The sequence below is a fragment of the Gymnoscopelus microlampas genome (genome assembly GCF_963454915.1).
Source record: "Gymnoscopelus microlampas genome assembly, chromosome: 10".
Taxonomy (NCBI): Eukaryota; Metazoa; Chordata; class Actinopteri; order Myctophiformes; family Myctophidae; genus Gymnoscopelus; species Gymnoscopelus microlampas.
This window is the reverse complement of record NC_139947.1, coordinates 5,969,325-5,994,710: the sequence shown is the minus strand read 5'-3', so window position 1 is coordinate 5,994,710 and position 25,386 is coordinate 5,969,325. Positions and strand designations below refer to the sequence as shown.

The 25,386-nt window shown below is 41.1% G+C and overlaps 2 protein-coding genes across 2 annotated transcripts in view; both read right to left on the bottom strand.

The window, feature by feature from the left end:
• Positions 1–16,125, bottom strand: part of aaas (achalasia, adrenocortical insufficiency, alacrimia) — a 37,558-nt gene extending 21,433 nt beyond the window's left edge. The window contains exons 1-3 of the mRNA XM_084067993.1: positions 16,000–16,125; positions 2,991–3,107; positions 2,495–2,622 (exon numbers count right to left, since the gene is read on the bottom strand). Coding sequence (XP_083924119.1) covers positions 2,495–2,622; positions 2,991–3,092 — 230 coding nt within the window. The 5' untranslated portion in view covers positions 3,093–3,107; positions 16,000–16,125. The remainder of the gene's footprint in view (positions 1–2,494; positions 2,623–2,990; positions 3,108–15,999) is intronic.
• On the bottom strand, positions 5,980–10,640 carry LOC311052786 (uncharacterized protein). The gene is made up of 4 exons (XM_084067990.1): positions 10,390–10,640; positions 9,141–10,256; positions 7,857–8,035; positions 5,980–6,642 (listed from the first exon to the last, which is right to left on the bottom strand). The coding sequence occupies exons 1-4, from the start codon at positions 10,588–10,590 to the stop codon at positions 6,159–6,161; spliced, it is 1,980 nt and encodes a 659-aa protein (XP_083924116.1). The 5' UTR covers positions 10,591–10,640; the 3' UTR covers positions 5,980–6,158.
• Positions 16,126–25,386: the final 9,261 nt, after the last annotated feature.

Sequence of the window (25,386 nt, the reverse complement as noted above, 5' to 3'; positions counted from 1 at the left end):
TTCTTTTGCCTAATAAAAAATTCAATCAATTTCAAATCAAATAGCCTATATATAAAACAGGGCTAAAGTGGTTAATGTATGTTTTATAACATAATTATTTATATCTGCAAAGTAACTAGTAACTAAAGTTTTCAAATAATTGTAGTGGAGTAAAAGTACAATATCTACCTCTGAGATGTAGTGGAGTAGAAGTAAAAGTATTGAAATTTAGAAATACTCCAGTAAAGTAAAAGCACCTCAAAATGTTACTTAAGTACAGTACTTGAGCAGTGGTGAGCTGTGGATTTTTGAACTAAGGGTACTGTATTTTATGACGTCACGCGCGCGCACGTGTGCGCACATAGCCACTCAGCTCAGTGCTAGTTGAAATACTGTATTCAACATGTGATTATTAATGTAATCATATGTATTATTATTTTGTTGTATTGTTGCATTGTTAATTTGTTGTTTTTATTTTTGTTTCAAATTAATTATTTTATTTTCCTTTTAATTTTATATAAAAGCCCTTTACATAGACTCACCCACACATAAGTAGGCAGTGATGTTGCTAGGTTTTCAATGTAATGGGTCCTGGGATGCAAGGGTGGTCTTTTAGATGGGTCCCAGGGACATTTTATGGGTCCCCAATTACACGTCCCCCCCCCTATCGTTTTCTTTGATCTCCAATCTCCATATCTTCTATGCGTGTGTGACTGTGTACATTATATCCTGATGCAGTGGATCTCAACCTTTTCAGGCAGCGACCCCCCAAAATAATCATATTTTAACTGGGGACCCCCCACCCTGAGGAATTAGGAGTTGAGGCACTTAATTTAGTTTGATTCAGTTCCACAGATACATATTGTGAAAATAGCAGATCTAGATCAGTGCGACCCGTTCCTGCTTTTCAAGACCGATACCGATATATATACATATATTAAAAAATCATAAATATATTTTTTCAAATGTATATGATTCTGTAGTATTAGCACACCTTATGGTAAGAAATACTAGTAGTGGGCAACAGGTGGATTTAACATACCTTTGACCAATAGAATACATTTAATCATAGAACCTTTTAATCATTATTATTATTTTATTTTGTATTATTTATGAATGTAGAATTTATTTTTACTATTTATTGTGTAGACTGAAAACACTGGCTTACAGTGGAAGTATTGGCAAATAAAGAAATAGGAATTCAAGAAATAATGAAGACAAATACTGACAATGCCTATGAACATTGGCTTGCAGTTATTGCACATAGTCAACATGCAATAATACTATTAGGCTTGTCATTGACAAAGGAAAATAAAGTTGTCTTTTTGAGGAGAAGTGGAACCTTATAAGTCACTTTAAGTTTAGCATGAGGGAGAGGGTCTACCCTCTTCAGGGAATTAATTGTTATGATATCTCTAAGCTACAGAAAACATCCAGTTGCCTATTAAACATACACAAGACACAGACGATAGACAACCGGTTACTTACAGCTGCCATTAATTAGTGCTTTTGTTTGCCTTTGTGGTCAAATCAGGGTCAAATGCATAGGATCAACGAGCCATCGTTAACCTGCTAATGTTACACAGCTGATTGGCAACATGCATTAATCCACCACATACATCACTCTGATCTCCAAGCAAGTGGGAGAACACTCTAAAATCGGGGATTTTACTTTGGCTGGTCAATTTAAGATGACAACAGCAACAGAGATTAGTAGTAGACCTGTATGTATGATGATCAGTTATTATTCCAGACAGTGGTCTATCCAAGACGTTTTAACACGTTTAAGAGCAGGTCCTCATGCCGTCTCTCTCTCTCTCTCTCTGTGTGTGAGTAGCGTAAACTAACAGCGAGGGGCTGTGCTGCTGCTTCTGCCACACAACACCGTTTAACCGAGTTATACTTCTCCAGTACAACGGTGTCTAACCGGAGAGTTATACTTCTCCACCAACGGTGCCTAACCGAGAGAGTCCATGTAGATCACAGCTGACAAATATTATATATTATCGGAGCTAATCGGAGCTGCGTCCCATGGACGCACTAGAGTTGTCATGAATGCGTCCTTTCGCAATATGGTGCGTCAGCGACGCAGGACGCAGGCCTACGAGCATCTCTGAGTAGGCCTACTTAAAATAATCAGACAACTTGTCTTTGTCTTGTCTCAGAGAACTGGGTCCTCTGCTAAGCGATCCCCCCCATGTTATGCAAAGCAGCCAGGTAGACGCTATTGAGAATGGCTCGCCACTGACGGCGCGAACCTTGAGAGGCTATTGTTTTTAAACTTTAAGGCGTTAAAGACCGCCACTGACGGTGCGTGCACGCACGCCCCCAGCTCCCACAGTGTCAGACTAAGGGTACGCCGTACCCCCCCTTACCCCCTACAGCTCAACCATGTACTTGAGTAAATGTACTTAGTTACTTTACACCACTGTGTGTGTGTGTGTGTGTGTGTGTGTGTGTGTGTGTGTGTGTGTGTGTGTGTGTGTGTGTGTCTGCATATACTACTGTTACATACCATGCAGTTGCACTTCTCATCCACAAGGTCTCGCTGTGGTCCAGAAAGGCTGCCTTGCTGCTGCTCTCTGTCCGGCTGTGAGGCTTCAGAGACTCCCGGGGAAAGTAGAGACTCAACGGACCCGACTCCTGCAGGACAAACACACTCCATTACAGTGGTGTAAAGTAAAGTACATTTACAAGTGCACTTTTGAGGATTTTTTTCCTCTTTAGGAGTATTTGCAATTTTCAATACTTTTATCTACTCCCCTTCATCTCAGAGGCAAATATTGTACCTTTTATTGCACTACAACTGTTTGAAAACGTATATTTAGTATTTCTGTGGTATTGGTACTTTTACTTAAGTACAAAATGTGAGTACTTCTTCCACCACTGCTCCATTACAATCCATGTATAAAATACAACAATGCTAACAAGAGTCACTTTTCCACAACCACTTTCACTGATCATTTGTATCCTAAATCGCGGAGTGGAGCTTTAAAATGCTCTCATCAGACCTGTTTCAGGCAGCTGGTTCCAGACACCAGCTCGTTGTTGGACTCGCAGAGTGTGATCTGCCCGGCAGGGGGCGGAGGCGGGAACAGAACCAGAGAACACATCTTTACTGTGGATCCCTAGAAAACACACAGAACCAAGAGAACACAGCTTTAGTGAACCTTAATTACGAGCCTATGGCACACCTCTGTATATACGGCTCATCTCTGGTATTCGTACAGGGTGAGGAGGAGTATGCAGAGGCTCAGAGTGCCTTATAATGATGCTATGAGGTTGTTGCTCCACATTCCCAGATGGCATAGTGCATACATGGGCAACTAGCGGCCCGGGGCCACATGCGGCCCCCACCTTCACTTAATATCGGAATACTGATATATTATTGATTTCAGCTGTTAAAATTCCAGACATACTTTAATTACTTCTGTATTATAATAGCTTAATGACTAGTTTAAAAATGCTGTTGTCTTTTTTTATGTTGTCCAATGTATTTGTTCTTAAGTTAACATAAGTATAACTAAAAGGCATTTGAAAAAAAAAATAAAAAAAAATATATATATATATAAAAAATATATATATATATAAAATATATATAAAAAAAATAAATATATATATATATATATATATATATATATATATATATATATATATATAACACACACACACACACACACACACACATTTCAGGATTCCAATTAAAAAATAGCAAAAAATTGCAGATCTACAAGCTCAAACACACTTTGAGCTTGTAGATCGGCTATTTTTGATACTTTTGTGTGACATAGCATGGTCGATGTATGGCATTCATTTACGAAAAAAAGTTACAATACGGAGATGAAGAAGGGGTGCCTGCCCGAGTATATGCAACGTGGCCCTCTGGAGTGAGTGTGGAAATATAGTGGCCCTCTGCATCATCAAAGTTGCATCACCCCTGGCATACTTCCAGTCAATTGTTTGTGTCCACTGGTGTGTCTACATGTGATGCACTTTTAAGACAATTGATGTACAATTATATGTGTCCGTTTGATGTGTCAGAGAACAGCATCATAGAGGCTCTAACCAGCCCTATGAGAAGCAATTATAGATACACATCCAGGCTCAGAAACCATTGGCAAAATTAAATTGTTTTTTAATTTACCTGCTTGAATATTTTGACTCAGCGCTTGACAGCCGCCTCATGAATTGGTGTATGTGTGAGTGAGGGGGGGGGGGGGTGGGTGCGCGCTTGAGTGATCTGTTTTGTTTTGTTTTATGTATATTGTATATATTTATATACTGCTGTCTCTTTTTATATGATGTGCCGTTTTCTTTTATATGGACCCACGGGTCTGAAATAAAGTTTATTATATAAATGATAACCCGGGAACACATCTACAAATGTCTTCTAAATTCTAAACAGTTTTCTGAAAACCGTATGTTGCTATAATAATATCAGTGGTTCTCAAATTTTTTCATGTCAAGGACCCCCAAAAATTATATGTATTTGGCCCCCATCTCAAAATATTTAGTTCCAGGGACCCCCCAAAAAACTAAGATTTGATTTACAAATGTTCGCTTTAAAAAAAAATATATATTCATAGATTTGCACACATTTTCATGGTTTAAAAAAAATAGCAGATCTACAAGCTCATAGCGCGAGTGCTGCGCCATGAGCTTGTAGATACGCTATTTTTGAATAGCCAAAGTATAAAATAATGGCTATAGCTAAAATCAAAAATTGCACAAATGTATTCCCGGGATTAAATGGGTTAACCCATTAAAACCGGGAAAGCATCTGTGTAATTTTAGATTTTAGCTAACATAGACATACGTTTTTCAGAAAACTCGTAGGATTTAGAACAATGGTTAGGACAATGTTTCTCAAAAATAGCAGATATGGCATTGGAGCATATGAATAAAAACTTTTGCACAGGGCAGATAAGATAAGACTAAATAACTTGGAATATACAAAGAAATTACCCCAGGGGTCCTTGAGGGGGTTCCAGGGGGTCCCAAGCTAAATTTGATAACAGTGTCACAGTCCGATTAATCCATTCAGTCAGGGAACACATCTGTGTCATTTTATATTTTAGCTATAAGCATTATTTTAATACTCTGGGCTGTTCAAAAATAGCAGATCTACAAGCTCATAGCACGGCACTCAGTGCCGCGCTTTGAGCTTGTAGATCTGCTATTTTTTTTAAAAGCGTGAACATTTGTTAAAAGCTTTGAATATATATATAATTTTAAAGCGAACATTTGTAACTCAAGTCTTTGCTTCGAGATATTTTGAGATGGGGGGGGGGGGGGGGGGGGGGGGCGTGGCGTGGCTAAATACATATCATTTTGGGTGGTTTCTGCAGAAAAAGCACCGTAGTTCAACTACTTATTTTTGTTCAGTGTTAAATTATGTACATTATGAAATAAAAAATAATAACCTACAAAAAGTCACATGCCAGCATATATATGCCTCTCAACTGAGTTTTATTTCAAAAAGGTTGACATTTTCTTCTAACATCTGTGTTCCTAAAGTAAAGAAAGACTAGATAGAGACTTGTAACACTGTAACATGACATTTGATCGTCAATCTCAGCACACACTCACAGTCTAGTCTTCTTTAAACATAAAACTGTAATGACACTTATTGTCTGCACTTATCTAATTATTCAGGTGTAAAAAAATAAAGACTGGTTTCTTGTATACATGTTGTATAATGATAGCTTCACCTTTACACATTAACTAAACAATGTTACATTCTCTCTGACAGATTCCAGACACCTGGGATGTTGGATAACGTTTTTCAGTTGTTTAAATTGTCTTTTTAACCCATTAAGACCGGGAACCCATGTGTCATTTTAGATTTCTTTGGCCATTAAAAAATAGCAGATCTACAAGCTCGTAAAAAAATGAAAATGTGTTCAAATCTTTGAATATATATTTTTTAAAGCGAACATTTGTAAAATATTTAGTTCCAGGGACCCCCAGAAGCAAAGATTTGAGTTACAAATGTTCGCTTCGCGAAGTAGATCTACAAGCTCATAGCACATCACTATGAGCTTGTAGATCTGCTATTTTTGAATAGCCAAATAAATCTTAAAATGACACAGATGCGTTCCCGGTCTTAATGGGTAAAATGTCAACCTATTTCTAACAATCAACGTTGTCTGAACAATTGGGCCTATATATTTATTTTGTTAAATGCCAGGGCAGAATCTCTCGTTTACGCGACACATGAGTAGTCTCTCAAAGTTTCTATCAGACAGGCGGTTCCGTTTGGCACTGAAAACATCCTTGCCGCCGACGCTGAAGAGCCGCTCACACGCGGCACTGGCCGGGACACCCGTGTTGAACTTTATGAAGACTTCCCTCATTCTGGGCAGAGATTTGAAGGCATTTTGTGGGGAGTCGTCCGGTGACTTCTCAAAGGCCTCCACCTCGTCTACTTTGTCATCTTTCTTCTTTGGGAAGAATGAAGCGATGTCATCGTCCATGCTTTGTGCGACTTCCTCGTCACTGTCAGCCATTGTTGATGATGGCGGTGTTTGCAGCCGCCTCACCTCTTCTCTCAGATGCATCGCCACGTCTCTCTTCCGTTCCTCGGGGATGTATTCCATTTTGAACATGGGGTGGCTCGCAGTTGCCATGAGACACTTGTTGTTTTCGAACACATAGCCAAACCTGAAAACAGATTCAATTATAATTTAACACAACAGAAATATCTAACAGAAACCTCTAGAAGTGGTTAAAGGCATAGTTCACCCAAAGAATTACTTATTTTCTTTCAATTACACATCCCATGAAGCCTTGAATTCATGGCGATTTTTTTGTTTTTGACACATTCCTGAGACAAAGATTTGATGACCGGGTGTATTTCCGGTAGGAGACTCAAAGAGACTCCTTTGAGTCTCCTACCAGATACATTAGCATCTTTCCGCCTGTAATCAAATTATTAACTTAGGAATGAGACAAAAACTAAAATATCTCCATGAATTCAAGGCTTCATGGGGTGTGTAATTGATAGAAAATAAGTCATTATTTGGGTGAACTACTCCTTTAAGTTTAAAACATTAATTTAACCCAGAGGTTCACAAAGCACTTTAACCCAATACACATGGGCTATTTGAAAGTATTCAATCTACAAGCTCGCTATGCATAGTGATGCAATGCATTATGAGATAATCTTGAAAGAAATGTGAACATTTTTGAATATTTTTAAAAACATTTTCACAACACAAATCTTGTATGGCAGGTCCCTGGCACTAACTATTTTCAGATGGGGGTCACTGGTCAGTTGTCAAATACATAGTAGACAAAAAAATGTGGCCCTTCATCTAGCAACACACACCTGTTGCCTAGTAAATAACATGTGACCCTAAGCAACACAACTAAGGGTGTCACGTAGTGCAGAGGTTCTCAAAACATTTGTCTCAGGGTACCCCTGTATATAACCTTTTCATCCACGGCACCCCTGAATCACCCCTGAATTAGAGGATACGGTAGGTAAACATGCAAGTCTTTCCCCCTAAGCTACAGTTTGTCACGACGAAAACAATATCCGTTTCCATTAGGACAGATTGAAAATAACTTTAATCTTAACCTCTAACCACTTGAACCACCGCATCACTATTCTGGGGGAAACATTAGCCAAAAACAGCCAATCTATAAGCTCACAACGCGTTGCGTTGTGTTGTGAGCTTGAAGATCGGCTGTTTTTGGTTAAGAGATTTGGTGTAGATGGGAAAAGAATGCATCCAGTACAGTGTATCTCAGGTATAGAGGGTCTAAGTGGTTAAACTGAAGTGATATTGATAGTTTCAAATGTTATCAAACTACTCTGCAGCACCCCTGGACTTGTGTCACAGCACCCAAGGGGGGGGGGGTCCAGGTCTCACCTCTGCTCCACCCCCTCGATGAGAGCGTCAGCCAATGGAATGCAATGCTGGAGCCGGGATTCTCCCTTGATCTTCTGCAGTTTGTCTATGAGGATCGCAATAGTGGGCAGCAACACTCCATAGTAGGCCATCTTGTTAGACTGGAGGATATCCAGGGCTTTTGCCAACGGAGAAACCACCTGTAAACAAACAATCAAAAACATATGATTGAATCTGAACATTTAAAACCTTTTTATTAATTATTGTGTTTGGTTAGATGGATCTAGCTAGGCATGTTTTCTGTAAAGACCCGAGATATGATGTTATTTAAGGTTATATTAAAAAAAAACATGGAACTTGAAAAAAAGCCTTTATGATCAACGTATCCCACAAATTCAATAGACATAGGAAATAACTAATAACTGGATTTAATGTTATAAGATTAACTCAATTCTATTGGACTACAACTAGGCCCGTCACAATTATTACATAATTGTCTGATCGCAATTATTTGAGACAGATAATCGCAATTACTTTTGCATGATTGATTCCATGTTGAAAGATGTTCACACATCTTCAAATATTGAAAAAAGCAGAAATAGCAGATCTACAAGCTTACAATGCGTCACTTTGTGACACGTAACTTCTAAAGATCTAAGCTTGTAGATCAGCTATTTCTGCTTTTTTTTTTACATATAAAAATGATCAAATATGTCAACATCTTTGAATATTTCAGTTATTTGTCAAACCTGCCCTGTGCAATTTGTTATTATGAAGCCTCCAATGTTCAACGCTAAACACATATTACATCGTTAATCGCAATTATTTGAGTGACAATTAATCGTCAACTTATATTTGTAATAGGCTCTATGCACAGCAGCCATATTATCACTTCCTTCACAGGTGTTACCAATGATACTAATGAAGGCTCTGTTCTGTTTAGTGTAGCACAGTGGTTTCCACGACCCCCATAACTCTGAGAGTGTACAAATGGAACCAAATGGACCCTTACGGGTCCATTTGGTTCCATTTGTACACTCTCAGAGTTACACACCCGCAAGGGGCCATTTGGAAGCCCATGAGGGTCCCTGGACCCCAACTTTAGACCCACTGGTGTAGCAGAGTGTTTGCAGTGAGGCAACATGCACAATATCAGCACCCTGACTCTTAGTATCATTGGTAACACCTGTGCATTTCTTCACACTATGGCTGCTGTGAATGGAGCCTATCGTGACAGCCCTAACTACAACTGCTGAGATGACAGTACAATTGTTTAAAAAACTGCTAGTGAAAAACACCATTTACCGTGACATATTCACTGATGAACGTCTTCTCTGCTTGTTTGAAGCGAGCTACATCAAGCTTTCCACACACATCGTCCAGGTCTCCTCCTCCAGTCATGATCTTCTTGAGTCTCTCCAGGGAGCAGTAGGTGGAGTTCCAGTGACTTGCATTTGGAACAACCAGCTGGGTTCCAAGTATGCCATGGCTGGTGTCTGAAGCCTGCGCGCTGCGACTCTGTCTGCTCCAGAGGGCTTGACATTTTGCCATTGTGGATCTTGATATTCTTTTGAATGGCTCTGAATTTTCGGCCGCCTTCTCTGCGTCTTCGGTTGCCACAAGGTTCAGTGTGTGGCTGGCGCATCGCCGGTGGGGTGGCAAGTGACAGGGTGGCAAGTGATAATCCTCGTCTTCGTTCGAGAGGATGTTTGTCAATTCAGTGAAGATCACGTCACTGTCATCTTCCTCTTCCCCTTCTTCTCGCTCCCCCTCAACCTCTTTTTGAACGTCGGCAAACACTTGGAAAGCCTTTGCAAAGTTTGCCCCATTGTCTGTGGTTGTGACACTAACCTTGTTCTGGATCTTAAAATCTTTGTGTATGTCTTCCAGCAAACCAGCCAGAACCTCAAAGGTATGTCTGCCTATTATTCGACGGCAGGCAAGAGCTGCAGACTGAATCTGGAGCGTGTTTTGGTCGATCCAATGGACAGTGACGCCCAAAAAGCTTCTGTTGTTTGTTGACCATGCATCCGTTGTCGTAGCTACATGCTCTTGCTGGGAGAGAGCAGTGCGGAGGTTTCTTTGCATATGTCCAGACTGATCTTCCACTATCTTCACAAGTGTCTTTCTTGACAGCAGCTGTCTTCCAGGCACCAACGCGTGAATATAATCTTTAAAGTCTGGTCTCTCAACGATGCTAAGTGGATGAACGCCTTGTACAACAAATCTAACAGTCAGTTTGTTGAATTTCTCCTGAGACATGGCACTCCCCGTTTGCCTGCTTGTGACACATTTATCCATTGGACGTGCTTGCTCCATTGCCGATCCTCCGGGCCGAGGCTCATCTGAAGATGGCCGTGCTCTTTTCCTTTCCGATTCCTGCTGGAGTCCCATCTCATCAAATTTGGGTTTATGCAGCCTCTAATAATAAAATAAAGACACATATGACACAATATGAGTTGACAAGCATGTAAGGTAACATGTAATGCTTCATAGATGGAAAGAAAATACACAATTGCGAATAGCAATGTATTAGAAAAACAGAAGCACTCACTCTTAGATGCGTTCTCAGATTGGTGTTGGATGTCTTTGAAGTGGAAATGTGTTTTATTTTGGGCTTGCACAGCTCACATGTGAACGTTAACGTTGTGGCTGTAGAGGTGCCCACATCCAACGTCATGAATTTGCTCATGTGTGGCCACGGTTGGGCCTGTACTTCGCGATGGGGTCCGGGTGTGGCAGGAGGGTCGTCCATGGTGACGCAGTTAGTTCTTGTGTGTTTATCACGCTGCCTTCTTTGCAGCAAGACCCACCCACCCTGTGAAGCATATTGAGCAATACCAGGGCAAGTTAACAGGATAGGTGGGCACTGTAAGGACATCTGGGCACCTTGATGTAAAATTGGCTATTTTGTCCAAAATGTAAATAATATATACATTTATTTGGAAAATGTTTTAAAGTAAAGTATACATGATTAGAACATGCTTAAACATTTGACAATTAAGGTGTGATACTTCTACAATTGCTACAAAACCTGTATATCCAGTCATTTTGGGACATAAACAAGAAGTTGAAGGTTAAGTCTGATAATGATGTACTGTGCATGATCACATCATGTATACTTTACATTACTTACAGTAAGACCATTTTTCAAATATTACATTTTTAACATTTTGGACAAAATAGCAAATTTTACATCGAGGTGCCCAGATGTCTAATGGCTAAAAATCTAGAATGACACAGATGCTTTCCCGGTCTTAATGGTTTAAAGCAGGGGTAGGCAATTGAGATAAGCCTAGGGCCAATATCACTCCCAGACATTCCATCGCGGGCCGGGCCTCCCCGCGAACATGCCCGCGCGCGCGCAAAATTTTTCGGGTCTAATTCGGGTCTAACTCGGTCTAATTCGGGTCTAATTCGGTTCTGTTTGACCAATATAAATCAACATTTTTTCCGGTTTAAATATCAGCACAGGCGATTTTTCTGGTGATTTTTTTTTTCTTCTCCATTTTCCTCTAATCTAGCTATAAAATGTTATAAATCCTTTAAAATGCATCGTGTTTATGAGTGCATGATTTCAAAAGTGGGTTCAAAATCAAAAAATATTTTTCTAAAAAAAAAAAAAAAAAAAATTTAATTTTTTTTTTTTTCTCAAAATTATCTCACGGGCCAGATATTATTTCTCGGGGGCCAATTTCGGCCCGCGGGCCGCCTATTGCCGACCCCTGGTTTAAAGGGATAGTTCACCCCCAAAATGCCTTTTTTTCTATAAATTAGTTCAGATTTATATGTTTTAGTTTTAGTCGCGCTCCTAAGCCAATAATTTGATGACCAGCGGACCAGTAGGCCGCGGTTCCGGTAGGAGATACAAAGGAGACTCTGTGTCTCCTACCGGAACCGCTGCCGGTCATCAAATTATTGGCTTAGGAATGGAACAAAAAAAAAAAAAACATATCCATGAATTCAAGTCTCCATGGCTGTACCAGCAAGCTACAGCGAAATGTAGTTGAGCTACGTAGTTCAACTACACGTAGCTTAATGGTTTCCAACACTACACTTGGAGCTTGTAGATCTGCTATTTTTGAAAAATACTGGAAAATATTTGTAAACACAAATCTTCTCTTGCCATTGGACGTGCTTGCTCCATTGCCGATCCTCCGGGCTGAGGCTCATCTGAAGATGGCCGTGCTCTTTTCCTTCTTGATTCCTGCTGGAGGCTCTGCATCTCATCAAATGTGGGTTTATGCAGCCTCTAATAATAAAGGAAAGACACATATGACAATACATGAGTTAACATAAGCATTTAAGTTCACATGTCATGGTTCATATAGAAAAAAAGAAACAATTGCTGGGGACCACTGTACGATGCAAAATAATAGGTTTAATGCCTTCAAATGTCTATTTTTACAACTTTTGTTTAGGCAAAGGAACACACTATTAGCTTATAATCGTACAGACTACTTGGCAACGTGTTGTAAAACTCTTCCTGAGGCAGCAATGGTATTTTTTGCCTACTTAGGAAGCCTAGGACTCTCCACTGTTTTGTACAGCCATAGATATTACCATTTATATAACCAGCTTAGCTTTAATTAAATTAACTAACTATTATTTGAATGATTCAGTCTGGCAAATATCGAGCATTAAAGCCAAAACTATAATAACTTCATTCAACTATTAAATGTTAATGTTCACAGAATTAATTAAATCATTTGCCTGGCTGGCATTTACAATGTGGATAAAACCGTGCAAATAGGCTCTATTCACAGCAGCCATGTTATCACTTCCTTCACAGGTGTTACCAATGATACTAATGAAGGCTCTGTTCCATTTAGTCTAGCACAGTGGTTTCCACGACCCCCATAACTCGGAGAGTGTACAAATGTACACACCTGTAAGGGGCCATTTGGAAGCCCATGAGGGTCTCTGGACCCCAACTGTAGACCCACTGGTGTAGCAGAGTGTTTCCAGTGAGCCAACATGCACAATATCAGCACCCTGACTGTTTGACCAGAATGGAACAGAGCCTTCATTAGTATCATTGGTAACACCTGTGAATGTCTTCATAATATGGCTGCTGTGAATAGAGCCTATAGCAATATGTTAGAAAAACAGAAGCACTCACTCTTAGATGCGTTCTCAGGTTGGTGTTGGATGTCTTTGAAGTGGAAATGTGTTTTATTTTGGGCTTGCACAGCTCACATGTGAACGTTAACGTTGTGGCTGTAGAGGCCTCCACATCCAACGTCATGAATTTGCTCATGTGTGGCCACGGTTGGGCCGGTACTTCGCGATCGAGTCCGGGTGTGGCAGGAGGGTCGTCCATGGTGACGCAGTTAGTTCTTGTGTGTTTATCACGCTGCCTTCTTTGCAGCAAGACCCACCCACCCTGTGAAGCAGATAACAGGATAGGTGGGCACTCGGGACATCTGGACACCTTGATGTAAAATTGGCTATTTTGTCCAAAATGTTGAAAAAAGGTTTTTAAGTCAATTAAAGTATACATGATTAGAACATGCTTAAACATTCGACATTTAAGGTCTAATATTTCTACAATTGCTACAAAACCTGTATATCCAGTCATTTTGGGGCATACACAAGAAGTTGAAGTATACAATAGGCTCTATGCACAGCAGCCATATTGGAAAGATATTGGGCCTCTTAGGGATGTTTACAATTAATCGATTTTCGATTAACTACCGTTAAGAAATTATCCGATTAAATCAAACAATTAACAATTATTTGAAAACATTTAAACATTTTTTTTTTTTTTTTTAATGTTCAGAACCCAAGATATGATGATTTGAAGATTTTCTGCTCCATTCACTTCTTGTTTAACTTACTAAAAAAGGCTGTATCTCGGCTCCTATTACTTTTTTTTAGGATTTTTTTTTTAAATCTGAAATTAAGATTCTCAGATAAAAAAAAAAAAAGCCGCTTATCAGTTAACCGGTTAATTGGTCGATAAGGTTATCAATTATCAATTAATGAATTGATCGATAATTTGCATCCTAAGCCTCTTCTTACTTCCTTCACAGGTGTTACCAATGATACTAATGAAGGCTCTGTTCCATTCTGGTCAGGGTGCTGATATTGTGCATGTTGGCTCACTAGAAACACTCCATTTTGGTTCCCAAATGGCCCCTTATGGTGGGTGTGTAACTCTGAGAGTGTACAAATGGAACCAAATGGGTCCATTTGTACACTCTCAGAGTTATGGGGGTCCTTGAAAATAAGACAACCACTGTGCCACACCAAATGGAACAGAGCCTTAATTAGTATCATTGGTAACACCTGTGAAGGAAGTAAGGAAGGGACCCAATTTATTCCCAATATGGCTGCTGTGCATAGAGCCTATTAAGTCTGATAATGATGTACCGTACATGTTCACATCATGTGTACTTTACATTACTTACAGTGAGAACATTTTTCAAATATTTTATTTTGTAACATTTTGGACAAAATAGATAACTTTAACATCGAGGTGCCCAGATGTCCCTAGTGCCCAGACTGCCCACCTATCCTGTATCCCAGGGCAAGCCAATCAGAGGCAGCGATTGGCCGGTCATGTGCCGACATACCCTCAAAGCAACCAGAATGGTAGAAAAAGGGACAGTCCTTGCTTTTTCAAAGGGGGTTCTGGTACAAGAACACAGCCACGGTAAAACAATAGAATATGTTCATTTCATGATATTGCCCAAAATTGTAGCTTGTAAATTGAGTAGTTAACCCATTAAGACCGGGAAAGCATCTGGGTCATCTTAGATCTCTTTGGCTATTCAAAAATAGCAGATATACAAGCTCATAGCGCGCAAGCTTGTAGATCTGCTATTTGTATAAGTATAAAATGATGGCTAAAATCTAAAATGGCACAGATGCTTTCATGGTTTTATTGGGTTAAAACTTAAAATACAAAAAAATGACCCAAAAACTACTCTGCGCGGTACACAAATATGAATGTAGCTCAGCTACCAGCAAAATGTAGTTAAGCTAGTTCAACTACATGTAGCATAATGCTCCCTCACCACTACACATGGAGCTTGTAGACCTGCTACTTCTGAAAAATATTGGAAAATATTTTTTTAAATACAAATCTTCTCTTATGGAGGTCCCTGGCTGGCACAAAACATACATTAAAAGGGCAAGACCACTTTGGTAGAGGTTTGGGTTGTGGTGTATTTACCTTGCCATGATGTAACTCCAAAGGTGGACAAGAAATCAAAAATAATTGCTCCATTGATTAGAAATGTATAATTCAAAATATGCTCCTCATTGACTTACACTGTACGGTAAAACAGCTCTCAAAGTCACTATTTTATCATGTAAACGAACACAATCAAAGCTAATTCAGACAATATAGAACATCACCAAACCCAGTACTGTTTATTGTTTTAATAAAAATGTCAACTTCCTGCTGATTTTACTATTTGAAGATCCGGATCCGGATCCAGTCCGGGTTTTCTTCTTAATAAAAATAGCAAAATCAGGAAGTTAACATTTTTATTAAAAAAAAAAAAACAGTACTGGGTTTGGTGATATTCTATATTGTCTGAATCAACTTTGTCTGTGTTTGTTTATGTGCTAAAATAGTGACTTTGAGAGCTGTTTTAGCGTACAATGTAAGTCACTGAGGAGCATATTTTGAATTATCAATTTCTAATCAAAGGAGCAATTATTTTTGATTTCTTGTCCATCTTTGGAGTTACATCATGGCAAGGTAAATACACAACCCAAACCTCTACCAAAGTGGTGCCCTTTAAGCACTTCAGCCCTATATGCATTTCAGCCACTTGAAAATAGCAGATCTACTATTTTCAAAACAAGATTTTTATACATTTTATGAATTTGAAAACATGTGAAATAGGACGTTTTGCATAATGAGTATTTTTACTTTTGGTACTTCTTTAAGTACATTTTGATGCCAATACTTCTGTACTTTTACTTAAGTCCATTTTTAATTCCAGATGTTTACTTGTAACGGGTATTTCTACAGTGCAGTATTGATAATTGTACTTAAAGTAACACATTTGAATACTTTTTCCCACCAGTGTGTATAAACTAGCTAGCCTGGGCTAGCATCCACTGCCATTGACTGACATATAGTTTAGTGTGTAAGGTTTCCTTGGTAGATCTGATCTTTTGGAGATCTGTTCTTTTGGATTATTACCTTTGATGTCCTGGGACGTGCTGCAGTTTCCTATGTGTTCCAATATACGATCAGTTTGAGTGATGATTTGTAGATCAGCTTAGCTGTTTGTAAGGAGCCGCGTTCGGAACAACGGCAGGTGGTGAGGGTCAAACCACACCATGGAGATATACGTGTGATCAGTGTTGCCAGATTGTGTGAGAGAAACAAGCAAACCAGGTCTGTGAAAACCTTCATTTATACAGTCTATGGTGAAAACAAGCCTTTTGAAAATAGCAGATCTACAAGCTACATCACGGCGTATTGTGAGATTGTAGATCTGCTATTTTAAAAAAAAGTCCTGAAATAAAAATGTGGAATATCTGGAATATTTTTTAAACATTCTAACAACACAAATCTGGTACGGGGCTCCCTGGCAATATAAACCATTTTCAGATGGGGGTTATAGGCGTTAAAATAATTTTCAAAAATTGAAACAATCCCAAATAAGCAACTACACTTTAGAAACAAGCCCCAAAACCGCAACCCACAATTTACAAGCAACTTTACAGAAAAACAAGCCCAAAGTCGCTTATAATAAGCAGACATGGCAACAGTATATATGACGCCAAAATGTTTTATATCCACAGATGGGACATTGCTGCCCCCATCAGGATTGAGAACGAGATGACAGCTTTTAGAGCAGTGATTGTCAACCCGTTTCATTTCAAGGACCCCCCTCCCTGTTTGATATGCAGTGGTTCTCAAAGTGGGGTCTGAGGACCCCAGGGTCCGTCAGGGGGGTTCCAAGGCGTCCCCAGCTAAACGATTGATAGTTAAGAACCAATTGGACCTTTATAAGTCTGTAACTCTGACAGTGATTGGTTGATTGAAAAGCCCTGAGGGCTTGTTCCCATTGTGGTCCTGCGTATTCAATTCATCAAGACAAAAGACATACAATGGCATGCAAGAAATCATCAACACATGGTACGTGGCAATAAACGTATAGCCTATGTACAGAAACAAGACCAGGGGACCTGGTTCTGCCAGACCCAGAATAAATTCCTAGTACTTTATAAGATCAGAGCACTACGTCACGGCTAAGCCGGACTTCGCATGACGTGTCAGCCTGTGTCCTTTTTATGCCCATGTATGGAGGAGAAACGGACAGACCGAGGTCCCCTTTATCCCCATGTATGGACGAAAGGGGGGACAGACAAAGCCTCATGCAGGCTGTCTGTCCCTTTTATGCCCGAAAGGGGGACAGACGAGGTCTTTTTTGCCCATGTATGAACGAAATGGGGACGGACAAAGCCTCATGTAGGCCGACCCCTTGGGTCTGGCAAAGAATTGGGTCTCCAGTGTGTTGGAGAGGATCTGACCATGGAGCAAGGGGCCGTTTGAGATCCCCATATACAAGGAGCAGGCCTGGTTTGACCTAAGTCACCCCGAGACTGACATCGTAGAAAGTATGCAGTAAGCCCGACATCACCACAGCTGATGTCACGGATAGGACACACGCCATACAAGGAGATATGTACACCCATATAAGGTCTGGTGAGGTCAGGGGTATGACACGTCACCCCCACAGCGGGGGATATAAAGCAGTGGTTCTCAAACTTTTTCATGTCAAGGACCCCCAAAATGATATGTATTTGGTCACAGACCCCCATCTCAAAATATTTGCCAGACCCAAGGGGTCGGCCTACATGAGGCTTTGTCCCCCTTTCGTCCATACATGGGCATAAAAGTCTGTCCACTTTGTGGAAAAGTCTGTCCCCCTTTCGTCCATACATGGGCATAAAAGGAACCTCTGAATTTCGTCCCCCTTTCGTCCATACATGGGCATAAAAGGGAATTTATTCTGGGTCTGGCAGAACCAGGTCTCCTGGTCTTGTTTTTTCCAGGGGCCCCCAGAAGCAAAGAAAATGGGTTAAAATGTTGGCTTTAAAAAAATGATATAAAGGGCAGCTAGAGCGGTTTGAGGCAGAGTTGGACAGCCGCGAAAGGACAGGCCTGAGGCTTTATTCCATGGTGCCGATGAAAGAAAGCCCCAGGCGTTTTAGCATGTTAATAGAATTACACGTTTTAAAACATATTTTTTATTTAGTTTGGATTTAGAAGGACTGACGGAGTTGATATGTTATGGTTGGGACACACCAGCGTTTATCAAAAAATGTATCAGAAGGTGACTCGAATCAATTAGTGCCATCTTGTGGAGAGATTTTTTTTTTCACTTTGCAGTTGCACTAAGGATTTCACTTTGCAATCGTCCGGTCCACTCGGATTTTATCATTTCACTGTTTCACGATTCCTACCCAGACCCGGAGTCACTTGAGAATGTACCCGAGGCCGGGTCGGGTCGGACCCTCAGGTATTTCGGGGGTCAGGCTTACCCGACAAGCTCTAGTACATTCACAAACTACAGTATGACCAATGATGTTCAGTCAACCACGTCCTACTTTAGTATTTCTCAACGTTTCTTTATTTTGCATCTTTAGTGCTCTTTTCATAAGCCAACTACACCTGCACAATGTTACTGCTCTGCTCCTTCAATACAAAAAACATCATGCCACAACTCATCTATATGAACTTTTCTTTCTTTTTACTTACAGTAAGAGCATATTTAGCATTTTACTCTTTTGTATTTCCTGTCAACTCATCTGCACTAGCGTGTTTTGCTCACTGCCCAATTCTGGGTTCTCTGTCACATTTATGGGCCTACATTCACAAACTACATGTAACCAGTGTTGCAATGCTGAATTGGAACGTGGTTGTACTCCATTTTAATGACGTGACGCGCACGTCGCTTAACACCTACACTACAGGTCATGTTAATCCACCTGGTGTGAGTCGGGAGCCTTTGTAAACTTTGTTGAGGTGTGAATTTAAAGTCGTTTTAAATCTATGCGTGTGCCTGCGTGTGCTCATGGTCAAATAGGTTCCTGCACAGCGTGCAAGGTCGTCCCATGAGTAATGCAACCCTGCGTGTAACCATGGCAGAAATATATCAGATCAGTAACTTCGACGACGCCACCTTGGGAGTTTCACCCAAGGAATAAATTAAATTGCTAAAGTAATAACCACACTGAATTGCAACACAGTTTTGGTTGTAAATGAAGGGAGCAGAGACGTGCTTCTCAAGATAATCAAGTACATTTATTTTAAATGCAACAGGATGATATTATACTGATATTACAATTACAGTTTAATCACAATTTAAAGGTTAAAAGGGTAAAAAAACACTATTTTATCACAAGAGGAGAAGCCACAGTCAGACTGTAGAGGGGAGGAGAGACAGAGGGGTTAGAGGGTTCAAATACTTCAAAACTGTAAAAACACACTTACACACAACACTATTGGTGGGTTAGGTGCACACTACAAACCACACACACACACACACACACACACACACACACACACACACACACACACACACACACACACACACACACACACACACACACACACACACACACACAGCATGCAGTGGACAGAAGACAGTTCTCCCCCACAGTGCGACTGCGGTCGCCTCCAACTATCTGGGTACAAGAAATGACAATTAACAATATAAATGACAAGTAGCAGTTGGGTTATCAATTAATTAAAATACAATCCATAGGAAATAGTGGTCTAACAAAGGGGCAAAAGCAGCAATGGAGCAACGCCTATAATATAAAACACAACAAAACACCTCACCTACAAACAGCCTCTTGGCCTCTGATCCTCAACCTCAACAACACTGAGGCAGAGAGGAGGGCGCCTGAGGAACATAGGACCATTAACAGTAAGTACAATTGTCTAAACAAATCGTTTAAAAGTAAAACAACAATCCATTGCCTACCTTGCGCAGACAAGCCAGTGCATACAGAGAGCCAAGCAGGAATGAGTGAATGATCACCAGGCTTTATAGGGGAGGGGGTAATCAGTGACTACTTACACCTGAGTAATTGGGGTGTGGACACAGAACCCTGAAGGAGACAGGTCTCCCTACGTTACATAAGTTACATACTTATGACAAACAATGATGGCCACATCAATCAACTATATGGCAGAAAACACACGCATCACACATTCCCCTTATCCAATAGGCTACATGCCATAATATGGCCTGACCTCGAAAAACCACCTCCCACAGACATGCAGGTCCTAGTGCCCTGTCACCGTCCTACTTGACATCTATGTCATACGTTCTTGTTTTCCACTCGCAGCCTCCTCCGGTCCGTGACGTCAATTCAGCACTAGCTGGGCGGTGAGACAGCTCCCTGGCCTGCCTGACCTGTCTCACGCACGGCACGGCGCTCTTCATGGCTCCCAGGTTATTGATAACACAGTTTGCCCGCTGGGACTCGTTCTGAGACAAAACGTTCAACTTTCTCTGGCAAGAAGAGCAAAGAAAGAGATCTAAATAGATTCCTGGAGGACACGATCAAGAAAGAGAAAACAACCTAATCTGTTCATCATTCAACATAGAAACCCTTCAGACAGCAGCATCACCACCTCTCTGTTCTAAAGACAACGCGACATCATCCACCACAGGCATAAAGGTATGGGAATGTCATGCTTCTTACGTTAAACCGTGATTTATCAAATATTTGTGTTTAAAATATCACATTGGGTATTAAATGACGCTCCAGTGACATGATGTCCGTGCATCGTGCAGTGCGCGCACGCCGCTCACACATTGCACCAATATGAATTGTTCTGGTAAAAAAAAAAAACTATTTTCCTTTCGACTAAAAGCGAGAATAAATCATATGTTCTGCAGAATAAAGATATAGCGGCACGTTATGAAATAGCCTGCTTGGTGTGTTATTGATGATGATTATGATGATGCTAATGATGGCCATAACCAACGGTTGAGGTATAGGCTAATATATAACGGTCCAGTCTATTTAAAACGGTCCAGTCTAGAGCCGCTGCGGCAGTTATACTTGGCATGGATGGACATGAGTGTGTGTGTGTGTGTGTGTGTGTGTGTGTGTGTGTGTGTGTGTGTGTGTGTGTGTGTGTGTGTGTGTGTGTGTGTGTGTGTGTGTGTGTGTGTGTAGGGGCTGAGTGAATGCACACGCACGCACGTCAGGGCTGTGATGCTAGTGAGTGTCATCATTACATCCATGGTGGTTATTTAAAGATTGATTCTCCCTGCGTGCGTGCGTGCGTTGGTTATCTCTCTCTGTGTGTGTGTGTGTGTGTGTGTGTGTGTGTGTGTGTGTGTGTGTGTGTGTGTGTGTGTGTGTGTGTGTGTGTGTGTGTGTGTGTGTGCGCGCGCGCGTGCGTGCGCGTGTGTGTGTGCGTGCGTGCGTGTGTGTTTATCCCACGTTTCTTTTTGGGTACATTTTGCTCATACTCATGCAGTGTGGTGCAGCAGCCTACAAGCTGTATGGAGCTGCCATAGCCTACTATAGAGTAGGGTTGTGTGTGAATTTGGTACATGTGCACTCTCTCTCTGTCCCTCTCTCTCTCTCCTCCTCTCTCTAGTCTACTGTATACACACACGCACACGCACATGTACACGCACAGGCAAACGTTTGGACGGTTATGCAATTTTGTCATTCTCTGATGCATCCACACACAGACAATGCCTTGTTGTCACTTCTTCTGAATGACAAACGGGAACTGCTTTTCTCCCCTCTATTCATCTGTGAAACACTTAAACGCATACTATAGTGGAAAGGGGTCCCCCAGGGCGCAATACTAGATCCTCTATAGTATTTCCCGCCTCCACAGAAAATGTCTTCGTCGAAAATAGCCGATCTACAAGCTCACAACTTGCTGCGGCTGCGGCGCGTTGTGAGCTTGCAGATCGGCTATTTTCACTGACTGTTAGCCCCCCAGAATAGACAACAGGGTTCAAGCGGTTAACCCCTTAAACCCCAAATGGTTTAGCGGGGTCCCCCAGGGCTCAGTGCTAGTGTATTTTCTGTTATCTGTTATTGTGGGGGAAGCATTAGCTGAAAATAGCCGATCGACAAGCTCTGCAGCGCAACAGAAACGTGTCACGCTGTGAGCTTGTCGACCTGCTATTTTCAGCGAAAGCTTTCCCCACAATACGGATGCTATGGGGTTTAAGACGTTAATGTACAAATACTAGGCTTCATGTGGTCCAGAAGACACATGATTGTGGTTGTAACCTTTTTTTCCCCCGGGGCAGGCATGCGGTTCATTCATAAATCCAGCCTCCACTTCAGATCCTACCTGACTGACTGACTGACTGACTGACTGTCTGTCTGTCTGTCTGTCTGTCTGTCTGTCTGTCTGTCTGTCTGTCTGTCTGTCTGTCTGTCTGTCTGACTGACTGACTGACTGACTGGCTGGCTCTCCTATACTCAAAGATATCAGCACTGCTCTACGTGTTTCACAATGAATTGTTTTGTGATAATCAGACTGGGTGTATTGTCTGTCTGCCTGGGTGACTGTCTGGCTCTCTGCCAAGCAACCGTCTTGTTTGTTTGCCAGTTTTATTTGCCGAGTGGAGTGAGGTGGTCTAGATTTTGACTATACCTGTGGGGCAAACATGCGGCGAAAATAGCCAATCGACAAGCTTGCGCGTTGTGTTCTTTTTTGGTGTAGAGGGAATATTCAATAAAGGAGAGATCAAGTTGATTCAAACAAAATGTTTTGTTGAATAAAAGCGTATAATAATAACAATAGAGAGAGAAATGTTCATTGTTTTAACACAAATCTTCTCTTCTGGGGGTCCCTGGCATTTTCACATGGGGGTCTACGGCTAAGTACACCAATTTGGGTATCCATGACTTGAAAAAGTTTGTGAACCTCTGCCCTAGACCACGATCTGTACCTACCACACAATACCACAAACATCTGGTGGAGCTGTCCAGTGCTGAAGTGATTTTTTTATGTCAGGGTTAGTATAAATTGTAAGATATTTAGATAAGATAAGATAGACAAGATAAGATCAGATAAACCCCATGGGGGCATTCAGGTGTCATAGCAGCAACAGCAGTAAGTGTAAAACATTCGTACAGGGACTGTGGGAATAGAGAGATGGAAAATAGACTGACTGACACTAGAGATCTGGACTTAGTCTAAGTGAATAATAATAATAAGGATAAAACTAATACTAATAGTAATAATAGTAATGTTGTTGATGATGATGATGATGATGATGATGATGATGATGATGATAATAATAATTATAACTAGAAAAAGTGCTCCTCGGAGCACAACTCTCCGCCGGCAGACTTATGTTGGGAATGTTGGGAGTGTTCTACTTCTAGGAATATTCTACTTCTTATGCCGTCCTGTATCCGTCCTGTCTGTATAAGTCCGTCCTGTCTGTAGGACGGGATATATAATTGGACAGATAGGACAGATAGGACTCTTACAGTATAAACAGGACATATATACAGATATAAGTGTCCTATCCGTCTTGTCTGTATAAGTGTCCTATCCGTCCTGTCTATGTAAGTGTCCTATCCCTCCTGTCTGTGTAAGTGTCCTATCCCTCCTGTCTGTATAAGTGTCCTATCCGTCCTGTCTGTATACTGTAAGTGTCCTATCCGTCCTGTCTGTATACTGTAAGTGTCCTATCCGTCCTGTCTGTGTAAGTGTCATATCCCTCCTGTCTATGTAAGTGTCCTATCCGTCCTGTCTGTATAAGTGTCCTATCCGTCCTGTCTGTATACTGTAAGTGTTCTATCCGTCCTGTCTGTATAAGTGTCCTATCCGTCCTGTCTGTATAAGTGTCCTATCCGTCCTGTCTGTATAAGTGTCCTATCCGTCCTGTCTGTGTACTATAAGTGTCCTATCCGTCTGTGTAAGTGTCATATCCCTCCTGTCTATATAAGTGTCCTATCTGTCCTATTTGCCAATTATGTATCAGCCATGCAGCCATTTCGTGATGGTTCCTGTCTTACCTCACTTTGGCAGTGGCAAAGACACTGCCAAAGTGACGCCATGTATTTATACAATATTTCACCGTATTGTCACGTGTCACGTGAGGCTTGACCAATCGGTGTGTCATATTTAGAAAGTGAAAACAAAACTCTCCTGCGGAGAGTAATAATAATAACTAGAAAAAGTGCTCCTCGGAGCACAACTCTCCGCCAGAAGACTTGTGTTGGGAATGTTGGGAATGTTCTATCTGTATAAGTGTCCTATCCGTCCTGTCTGTATAAGTGTCCTATATCCCTCCTGTCTGTATAAGTGTCCTATCCGTCCTGTCTATGTAAGTGTCCTATCCGTCCTGTCTGTGTAAGTGTCCTATCTGTCCTGTCTGTGTAAGTGTCCTATCCAATTGTTACAGTATCCGCCATTTCTCAGCCATTTCGTGATTGTTCCTGTCTTACCTCACTTTGAAAGAGGCACAGACTCTTTCAAAGTGACACACGTATTTATAGGCCGTTATACCGAACATAAGAGAACATTTATATACTGTGATCTGTGATCACAGTAGCCATTTAGTGATTATTCCTGTCTTACCTCACTTTGAAAGAGGAAAGACTCTTTCAAAGTGACACATGTATTTATAGGCCGCTATACGTCACTAGCCAATCAGATCGCACTATTTCACCGTATTGTCAAGTGTCACGTGAGGCGCGAACAATGTTTGCTTGGTTGACGGAAAGTGAAAACAAACTCTCTTGGTGACTTGCACAAAGTGCAAGTGCACAAAGTGCACAAAGTGCAAGTCACCAAGAGTGACTTGTGCTCCTCGGATCTCCTTGGAGCACAAGTCTCCGCCAGCAGACTTGTGTTGGGAATGTTGGGAATGTTCTAATTCTTATGTTCTAACTGTCCTATCCGTCCTGTCTGTATAAGTGTCCGATCCGTCCTGTCTGTATAAGTGTCCTATCCGTCCTGTCTGTATAAGTGTCCTATCCGTCTTGTCTGTATAAGTGTCCTATCCGTCCTGTCTATGTAAGTGTCCTATCCCTCCTGTCTGTGTAAGTGTCCTATCTGTCCATGTCAACTCGAAATCATGCTCGCTGGCTTGGGCGCTTAGCTGTTAACTAAGCATTTGTAGGATCGAGGCCTTCCCATCTAGAGAGGCTTTAGCTTAATTAAAGTATCTGCTTTGCATTGTTAGAACTGTCTTACCTCACTTTGAAAGAGGCACAGACTCTTTAAAAGTGACACATGTATTTTATAGGCCGCTATACGTCACTAGCCAATCGGATCACACTATTTCACCGTATTGTCACGTGTCACGTGAGGCTTGACCAATGTTAGTCCCAGTTTCAGAAAGTGAAAACAAACTCTCCTGGCGGAGAGAATAATCAGAAATGTCCAAAATATCAACTTTTCTGGAAATGGGTAAAAAAATTAAACATGTTTTTAGAACGACACAATACTGCCTCATCAAAGTTGGTATGGTGACTTTATACATTGTCAGATACTAAGTTGAATGTGCCCTTATATTATCATCACTTTACCCAAATACAGCTGGAGTTAGTCAGAAGTGCT